At 33.8% G+C, this 10,688-nt stretch overlaps 1 protein-coding gene across 1 annotated transcript in view; it reads right to left on the bottom strand.

Moving 5' to 3' along the window:
* Positions 1-10,688, bottom strand: part of LOC129228464 (eukaryotic translation initiation factor 3 subunit C-like) — a 40,068-nt gene that overhangs the window by 12,455 nt on the left and 16,925 nt on the right. Inside the window, exon 4 of the mRNA XM_054863145.1 lies at positions 3,061-3,214. Within this exon, the coding sequence (XP_054719120.1) occupies positions 3,061-3,214 (154 nt within the window). The remainder of the gene's footprint in view (positions 1-3,060; positions 3,215-10,688) is intronic.

Below are 10,688 nucleotides of genomic sequence, written 5' to 3'. Positions count from 1 at the left end.
AAAATACATTAAATAACTTGCATTTCTTCCTCCTTTCTCCTCCCCTATCTGATGGCCGAAAGTTTAGTGGACAAGAGGACAATACCCCCCCCCTCATCCCCGGCGATCCGATAGCCGAACTTTTAGTGGACAAAAGTATTTGGGGAAAGGTCATATGTCAAGACTATAGGTCAGGGAAGGTTGCATTGGCGAATGGTAGCCACATTGGCGACTGAAGTGAAAATAATGGTCGCCAAAATTTGAAAATCGCATTTGGCGACTGGCGACCGCGAGTTTTGAGCTTTACAGGGTGGCGACAGGAACTGTGAAAAAAAGTTCCCTGACTTTTCCCTGATTTCCCTGATTAGGTTTATCAAATTTCCCTGATTTACGTTACCAATGATAATGGTTTCCTTTCTTTGCTGCTCTGCTTGAAATCCATTGTATGTTTGTATAAAATGCAGTATTTTAAACGTTTTAAGTTATGTAAAGTTGTTGAACTAAAGATATAATTTTAAAAAGATGCTGTTTTTTTTCATAAAGTGTTAAAAAACATATCAAGTTAATTTTTTTGAAAAAACACCCTACAAAACAAGATATTAAATTTTTCTATATGGAAAGTTATATAAAATTTTTAAAAAATACTTTACTTCCAGTAACCACTTAGCATAAGAATTTTAAGAAACTATTAAAATCACTCTTAAAAAACATATGTGTATTTATGATAGAACCAAAAAGTAATTGAAATTATTTTGAACTAAATTTTCAAACAGTATAATAATTGTTGCAAAAAAAAAAAAAAAAAAAAAAAAAAACAAGTAATAGTGAAATAATAGAAGCAATGTAGTTATTCTTATATAACTAATTGACATATTTATGCAAAACAGATGAAACCTTTTGAAATCCATTCATAGGGAGCTTTTCTCTAATCAAGAACATAGGTTTTTATGAATGATTACAGCATTTTAACAATAAAAAAAATAAAGATATTTACTTAAGTGCACAAGTTAACTCTATTTCAAATGATTTCAGTATGTATCGAAAAAAAATCTTAGGTTTCTTTTGTAACAAACAGCTTTAAAATGCAAGTGGGAAAAAACAATTGGTTAATTTCAAAATATATAAAAGAATACAACTTGGTTTTAAAATAAAAGAATAATTTAAGCCTGAAAAAAAGAAAACCTTTCTAATCTGCGGTGACAGCAAATAGTATAACGGCAAAAAACAAAGTTTTTTTGATTCAAAGTTCAATTTTAGCAATTACATAAAAAACGCGAAGAAGTAATAACTTTTAAGCTTTTATCAGTATTAATTCACAAAACAAAGATTTCTTCTTGAAATCTTGATTACGATATGCTTATTACTTCGAGACAATGGAATAAAGGCAAAGGAGCTAAGGCATTAATGACGGTTTCCTCTTTGCCTGTAGAGTTGTTTATTTTACGTAGTATTGAAAGCGTGAAAGCAAACTTAGAGCTAGGTAAAATAAACTACTTTACAGACACAGAAGCAATCTTAGGAAGGTCATCCTGTGGTTAATAAGTAAGATACAATACTTTGACGTTGAGGAAAAAAGATGCACAAGTATGCAGCAGTGTATAATCGCACCACATTAATTTTAACTTTTTTTTTTTTTTTTGAACAGATAATTGGCGGAAAATGTATAGAGAACTAGGATATTTAATTTTGCAAAGCAAGAAAAAATTTTTTTTTTTCATAAAATCAATTTTCCCCGATTTTTTGTTATTTTTTTGAAATTCCCTGATTTTTCCCTGACTTTTCCCTGATTAATAAAGTTCCCTGACTTTTCCCTGATCTCCCTGATTTCCCTGATCTGTCGCCACCCTGGCTTTAGCACAGTTAAAAACAGAATGTAATTTTATATGACAAATCCTCCCCCCTCCTGTTCTAAAGAAGAGGACATATAAAGATCACTTTCCTCTTTTTTTTTTTCAAAATTGTGATCAGTGTACACAGATCTTTTGATTAAAAAAAAAAGAAAGAAAGCAGTTATCATTAACAGAACATAAATGAGAAGAACAAGATGTGTATCTGGAAAAAGTAGATGGTTTACACATTGAAAAAAGTGCTGCTTGCTTGAATAAATCTTACTGCTATTTTCTAACTTGAAGGCAGACTCTACCACACCTGAAGTAAAATTTATACCATTGAAAAGGCATATAAAATTGAACTTCTGCAACGGAAATTATAGGTATACCTAATTAATGAGTAAATATGCTTATACTGTCAGCCCCACTTAATCAGGTAACGGATAAATGAATACCCCGCTCATACGAATAAAACCTCCTGGAACCGAATATTTCCCTATAGACACAATGTTAAAGATTCTCGCTTAATCGAATAATATTGATCAGCTCTTGCAAAAGTTTTTGCTGAGAAAACTTAATAAATTAGAAAAACCTTAAGTAAGAACAATTATTGACGTAAAAATATAAAGTAATATTTTTTGCTGTCAACAGGTGAGAGAAACAACATTCATATCCCATCAAAACATTTCCAATATTCTACCAAATTTTTTTTGTCTTTGCCATTACAAAATATTAAAAAACAAAAAACAGTAGATAATTAAATAACACAAAGAAATATACACATTTTAGACAATGATTGATAAATATTAAATGCAAATATTCCCAAATGACCTTGAGCAAGCAATCCATTATTACAGAATTTTCCAAAAAATGTGTTAAAAAAAGGTGCCAAAACAAAGATTTCATAAGTTATAAGTTAAGTTTTTATAATTTTCATATGTACTTATAACATAGTACTTACTTAATTATTATACTGTTTTGATGTTAACTTAGCTTATTTCAAAACCTTTTTACCAATAACATTAATTACTTCCTTTATATAGCTATTAATTTCTAATTACTACCTTAAGACGAATGTTATCCATTTAGACAGGTAAATAAAATATCCCCTCTTAATTAAATACCCCGCTCAATCGAATAATATTTCTTGGAATAACAATATTCGTTTGAGCGGGGCAGATAGTATATAATTCACAAAAATATTATTTTTCGCTCGGTCAAAAAGTAAGTATTGAATGTTAACTACGCTTACCAGCCATATAAGGTATTTCCAACAGCATTGCTGAAACTAAATAAACACATTCAAGGAGTTCCAAGTTAATATGCTTATGGAATGGTATTTGTCTGCGCTTTTCAATTTTTTCCTGATCTGGTGTTCTTTCATGCTGACGTTGAGGTAACAAACCCTAAAAATGTTACAAAAAATGCACATGAAGGGAAAGAATGCATTATTTTTATTTATCAGAAAAACATTTAGTAAAGAAAACTTATAAATATAAATACAACAGTAAAACTTGTATTTGGGCATTTCTATGTTTTTGAAGCAAAACAATGCGTATTTTAAGATATTCAATGCCAAATATACATTGTAAACACAATTTTTTTCACCTAGAATATTGTACTTTTTAGGCAGAACTCAATGGTATAATCAATTAAATTCTCAAAATACATTTTGGACGATTTAAAAAAAATTGTTAAAAGCATGGTAACTGACCGACATACTTACACCATTAAATTTAGCTTAAAAATATAATATTCCAGGGCAAAAGATCGTTTGTACAACATATATTTTGCGTTGAATGTTAAAAAATACGTAGTTTTGTTTCAAAGATGTCAGTCCCTTGGAATTGCCCATTTATATTTACAAATACAACAAGGGTCACTGTTGACCGTTAATAAAATGAAAATTTCATAAGTCCACATGATAGTCAATGTTACTTATTTATCATAAGCAAAACTCGGTTGAGATCAGGGGCGGCATTTCAGCATTTCATTCGGGGGGTCGAGTTTTTTAAATATGAATTACCTTAGTATGGAACAAAACACATATTGGCTAACAGCATGTAATCATGATATGGGGGGGGGGAGGAGATTGCATAGTTAAGGGGCCCCCAGAAAAGGTATTTGTTGATGTGAGATATTTTTTTAAAAAATAGTACGTATTTCTAAAGAGCATCTATGAAGCACACTATGCATTGAGCAGCGGAAATGTGTTTCTAACAGAAGAAAGTGATGAATACGACTCATTAAATAGACACACTTAAAATATGAGTGTAATAATCAATTTAAAGTACCAAGGCATTTTCTTATGAAAATCATACAGCCACACCACTGCACGGGGCTCTCATAACCATCGTTACACAGAGCACACAAGAACAAGCTATTTAGCCTATATGACGAAACAACGTCTTTAGTTAGAATTAAACATGATTCCTCATCAGTTTTCTGTTCTGAAAAGGCCGGTAAAAGCTTGATGAATTTCTAAAAATTTAAAAAAACAGAAAACACTTGCTCCTGTCTGAAAATTCGTCGAGTTTCATCAACCATTACGGAGTACCAGCAAGATTGTTTATCTTGATCATTGATTTGCGATTTAGGTAAATTGAATTTGCTTATTTTTTATCATTCCTCTTGAAAAATTTGGGGGTGCAACTGCCCCCTCTCGACCCCCCTATTTGCCGCCCCTGGTTGAGATGAATATTTGAACAAGCAAAATTTCCTAGCTAACTAACTTCTGGTTTAAATTGTAAAACTATTTAACCATTTTACAAGTGCTTTTTCTGACCACATCTTTAACTAGTCAGCTATATACAGTCAAACCTGTCTACAATGATACTCTGGGGACCGAGAAAAAATATCGTTATAGACAGATTATCATTGTAGACAGTTTGAATAAAAAAATTTCAAATTCAAAAAATATATAGTTTTATAGCTTAAATAGAATTGAAAATGAAAGTTTTGCAAAGAAAACATCAGTTTATTTCTTAAGAAATTAAGATTTTTTTTTCTTTTTGGGAAAAATGTGTCATACATATTTTTCTAATCTTTTTTATGCAAATTACCTTAAAAAACAAATTTTGCTTAAAACATGGTTTTTCCAAATTACGTGGAATCAATAGTCTACAATCGACACTAACGGAGAAAGAAAACTCCCTTGTTCCTAGTTGGGCACCATTTTCAAAAGAAATATATAAACAGCTGTACACATTTTAAATTTCTCTTTGACCCCTCAGCTACAAAATGGTAGACTAACATTAGAAATATTCTATTCTTTTTCTTATCTCACATTCCAGACATTATGGAGTCGATTTTTGAGACAGAAGAAAAAAAAATCTAGTTCTTTAATGAGCTTACAGAGAGAAAAAATCGTTGTAGACAGGTTTTGTTAAAAAATGATTATTGTTGTACGCAGGTTTAAAATGCATCGAGTTAATAGGAAATTCCTGGCGACCAAATGGAAATGTCATTGTAGGAAGGTTGATCGTTATGGACAGTATCGTTATACATAGGTTTTACTGTACAGCATGGGCGGATCCAGGGAGGGGGCTATGGGGGCCATGGCCCCCTCAGAGAAAAATTTCAAGAATAGTTAAAATCCCCTTTTTTTGAGCAAAAATGTAAAAAACTTCTCTTATAACACATACAAAATCTAACAATTAGGGAAACAATGAGAAGGGGAAGAAAGTTTAAAAAACAGTAAAAAACCTTTTTTAGAATTAAATATTAAAAAATTCTTACTATTCCTCGAAGTCCCCCTAACAAGAATATAAAAACAACGTTGGGGAGTCATAAGAGCATACTGAGGAAGTTCAAAGTATAGTTTTTTAAACCCTCTTTCGTAGCTTAAAATTGGCAAAAAAAAAAACTTCACTGTAATTCATGTGAAGTCTAACAAGAATAGAAACAATGTCAGAGGGACAGCATGGCCACCCCACGAAAATTTCAAAAATATCAAGTGTTTACCAAATATTTGGGTTCATTTAGCATAATATGCTTGCCTTGTTAGATGTGTTTACTTCCCCCATGGGGGAAAGAAAAGGGTATGTGTTAGTAAGTGTCCGATAAAAAGTTATACATTTAATGATTGCGAATTAAGTCAAAGTTAGATTTAAGTTTTAACCTGGCTTTATGCAGTGCTATGTAATTATTTTTCATTCCTTTTTAATATAGGACCCGCCAAACCACTCCTCTTCCTCTTGTTAATATTACCGATGATCGTCAACAAACAACGTTTTAGTTTCTAGGGGAAGCCTTTAAGCCAACATCATTGAAGATCGGCCTGAATTTTGTTTTAAACGCTTGAGTTTCAAAATGTTTCCGGGGGAAAACTCCTCCCTATATAACATCATTGAAAGTCTTGAAGAATTACGTTTCTGGAGTTTCAGTTTCAAAAAATTGCTGGTCCTCTAAAAGTTACTCATGAATCATGGATTGCCTACATTTGTAATTTAAAGAGTTCAATTTTGAAAAAATTTTGGAAGTGGACCTCGGAATCTCTTCAACCACTAACCTTACCAAAGATAGTCTAGCATGCGTTTTTAAGTCTATAAATTAGTAAAATTTCCTGGGATGGGCCTTTTAATCTCTCCTTCCCTTAACATCACTAAAAATCGTCTAAAACAGCCTTTTTAGAGCTACAATTTCGGGAGGTGCGCTTCAAACCTCTTCTCCCCTACCATTACCAAAGATAATTAGAATGCATCTTTAAGACAGCAAATTAGAAAAACTTCTTGTCCTTCAAATTTCTCCTCCACGCTCCACATATCATCACGAAATGATCGTATTAAACTGCGTTTTTGGCCCTGCAGTGGCAAAAAAAAAAAAAAAAAATCCGCCCGAGAAACCCCGAAGCTCCCTCTTCTTAACATTATTAGAGATAATGTTTGCATTTTTAAGGTTTCAATTTCAAAAAATGGGCGGGGGGAGGGGGGTTCGCACCGGAGTCCATATTAATACAAAAGACAGTTAAAATGCATTTCTAAGATTACAAATCGGAGAAATTTCCTTAGAAGGGCCCGCAAATCTCTTCTCCCCTAACATAACAAAAGATCGTCTAAAACGCATTTTTAAAGACTAGAAATTCAAAAATTTTCTGGGGGAGAAACCCCTGGGCCCCCTTTACCTCGAAATTGATATTACACTTACGGTTGGTTCATATTGGCTTCCTCTTAAATCAGAAGTCATATACAGTCGACTCAGAACACAGTACTGATTACAGGGATAAAACTTTGAGGCGACGATATATGCACACATTTGTTAAGAAAAGAGGAAAATTATTGGAATGGTTACAGCCTTTATGTTAAACTTGTGTCACCTAATGAAAATTCCTTAAAAATTGCTCCAGTTAAAGGCTATATTTGTTAAGAGATTCCTCGTTATAATAATTTTATTGTATTTTACTAGTGAAATGCGTAATTGAAATTGTTTTTATTTAGTTTTGTTTTCCGAGAGCTGGCAACAAAATATCTTTAGAATGTGCGTGCGATAAGAGTTTTGGTGATTAGAGTTGAAAAATGTGAGTTTGGATGGGGTATTTTGAGTATTGAGAAGCGAGAAACACTTGAGAGATTTTATAAAATGAAATAGTGAGTTATTGAGTTTCATTTTGAGTTATTGAGTTTTATTTTCGAGTTTTGAGCATTAGTTAGGCAAATTTGCCATGAAATTATGTATTGTGTAAATATTTTCTTGTTATGTGCTGTGTCCTGTGAATAAATGTATTTGTGCGATATGTGTTACGAGTGTACTGATTCGAGGTCCGATTAGAGTTTTTCGGACATCTGGCGTCCGTGACAGGACTCTTTCGTCTGTTTGAATAAAATAAATTTAATTATCGTGCTGAGAAAAAAAAAAAATGGATGAATTTAAGAGAAACAGGACACAGTACAGGAGATTATTTACGAAAGCTTGCAATGAATTTGATGCAGAAGAAGCTTGGTTAAGTGATGAAGATAAATTACTTAAACTTAAAGTAATTGAAGAAAAAGCACTTTTAATGATTGAGACTGAATACAAGGTTAGAAATCATCTTTGCGATGAAAATACTTCAGAAACAGAATGTGATGCTGAGTTCGATCAATCTGAGATTTATATTGATCGTTGGCGCGTTTTAGGACAAAAACTCAAAAAACTTTCATCATGTGAAAAAGAAGATTCTGTTTCGGTTTCAAGTGCAAATACATCGCAGAAAAATACTCTGTTACGGTATCCTAAGATACGGCTCCCGTCATTCAATGGAGATATAAGAAACTGGCTCAGATTTTGGGGACAGTTTCAAAAGATCGATAAAGACCCCAACTTGGACCTACATGACAAGTTTTCTTATTTGTCACAAAGTATGGTTAAAGGTAGCATTGCTGAGGATTTAATTAAAAGTTTCCCACCTGGAGGAGATAGCTATGAAAAAGCATTAAATCAGCTAAAGAGTAGATTTGGAAAAGAAGAGTTGCTGATCCAGATCTATGTAAGAGATCTATTAGCATTAGTTCTTCAGAGAGAAAGTGCTCAAACCAAATCTCTTCGAGTATTATACGACTTATTAGAGACTAAATTGAGGGCATTAGAGTCTCTAGGAGTAACTAGAGACAAATATGTTTGTATGTTATTTCCTCTAATTGAATCATCACTTCCACAAGAAACTTTGAGAGCTTGGGAACGATGCCGAGCAACAAACCGGAGAACGCGAGAGGTTGCCACAGAAAATGAATCGAGTTCACAGTTCGAAGAGACGAACGACTTGAGATCAATTTTGGATTTCCTACAAGATGAGGTAGAGGCTGAAGACAGAATAATTTTGGCTTCTGAGTCGTTCGATTGTCCTAAAGTGAAATCTACTTCTCGAGAGAACAGTAAATTACACATTGAAAAGAAAAATGGTAATAAACTAAAGTTTGGGAATAGAGATCAAGTAGCAACAGCAGCTGACCTTTTTACTGCATCGCGAGAACAGAAACTGTGTATTTTTTGCGGCAATCACCATGATTCGAATGATTGCATAAAAGCAGGGAAAATACCGCTTAAAGAGAGAGAATTACTAGTTGGAAAATCTCACTGCTGTTTTCTATGTCTCAAAACAGGACATCAAGTTCGTCAATGCAATGTGAAAGCTGGATGTGCTAATTGTGGAAGAAGACATCATATTTTGCTGTGCAGAAGTGGCCAACCGCATTTACCTTCGTCTTCTGAAAGAGTTGTTGCATTAGAAGAAACTCCAAAGCAAGATTCAGCTCTCGCAAACATTTCAATGTCACCAAAAGTGATGTTGCAAACCCTAATAGTAATCATAAGAGGAAACGGAAAGAGCCGTAAAGCGAGAGCAATTTTTGATTCTGCATCCCAGAGGTCATACATTCTAAAGGATACGGCAAAGGAGATGAAGTACGAAGTCCTGGGTTCAGAGTGTCTCAAACATGCACTTTTCGGAGGAAAAAATTCTGGTGTGTGTAAACATGAAGTTTTTAAATTGTATTTAACTAGTGCTAACGGTAATTATAACTGCAATTTTGACGTTTTGAGTCAACCAGTCATATGTGAAACAAAGTCACCTACAAATGAACTCTGTATAAAAGAACTCTGTGACTTAAATATTCATATTGAGGATGATAGTAGAGCCCCTATTGAAATTTTGATAGGAGCAGACGTTGCGGGAAAACTAATGACAGGTGGTTATAAATTACTTCCTAGTGGCCTTGCCGCAATTGAAACTAAACTAGGGTGGACACTAATGGGGAAGAACTCTAGTTTAGAATCTCGAGAAAGCACTGCATTACTTGTAACGAGTATGATTTGTAATGATACTTTTATATCAAACTTGTGGTCACTGGAAACGATCGGTATACTGGATCCATCTGAGAAGAAAACGCAAGATGAATTGCATGCAGCAGCTAAAGAACATTTTTTGAGAACTGTTAGAATAGACGATGAAGGAAGGTTTATCGTTGATTTGCCTTGGTTGAGTGAACATCCCCCTCTGCCTGAAAATTTTGAATTGGCTTTGAAGAGACTGAACAACACAGTAAAGAACTTAAAAGCGAAAAATCTGTATGAGGATTATGACCTGGTTTTCAAAGAATGGGAAAAGGAGGGAATAATTGAAGAGGTTCCTTATAATGAAATTCAAGAACCATCGCATTATTTACCACATCGGCCTGTTGTCAAAGAAAATAGTACGACTCGCATTAGGCCAGTATTCGATGCTTCCGCTAAGTCGAGATCTTCACCAAGTCTAAATGACTGCCTTGAAAAGGGTATGAACCTTATTGAATTCATTCCATCAATATTAACACGCTTTCGTATGTATAAAATAGGGGTTACTGCTGATATATGTAAAGCGTTTCTGCAAATCCGTGTATCTGAAAGGGACAAAAATTATCTGAGATTCCTCTGGTACAACGATAAGTCTGAGCTAAAGTATTTCAGGCACTGTCGTGTAATATTCGGTGCTTCGTGTAGCCCTTTTTTACTCGGATCTGTGGTTCAGTATCATTTAGAATCAGCACTAGAAGAGGCAAGAGCTGAGTCCTCGAAATATCCCGTTGAAACTGTAGAAGAACTTGCTAACAGTTTTTATGTGGACAATTGTCTTGTTAGCGTAAAGGATGAAGCTCAGTTGCATAAATTTATACAAGCCGCTACAGAAATATTAATGGAAAGAAAATTTGAATTACGAGGGTGGGAGTACTCGGATTCCCGCTGTCAAGTTTCAGAACCCACGAATGTGCTAGGAATGATGTGGGACCGTGGAAATGATACCCTCAGTTTAAAGTTATCACATGATACTGATACCTCTTCGATGAAAACTTCTAAGAGGTCAATTTTATCTGCTGCACATAAAACGTTTGATCCTTTAGGCATAGCCTGTCCAGTTACTTTACTGCCAAA

The sequence above is a fragment of the Uloborus diversus genome, chromosome 8 (genome assembly GCF_026930045.1).
Source record: "Uloborus diversus isolate 005 chromosome 8, Udiv.v.3.1, whole genome shotgun sequence".
Classification (NCBI taxonomy): Eukaryota; Metazoa; Arthropoda; class Arachnida; order Araneae; family Uloboridae; genus Uloborus; species Uloborus diversus.
This window is presented reverse-complemented; position numbering and strand designations above follow the sequence as displayed.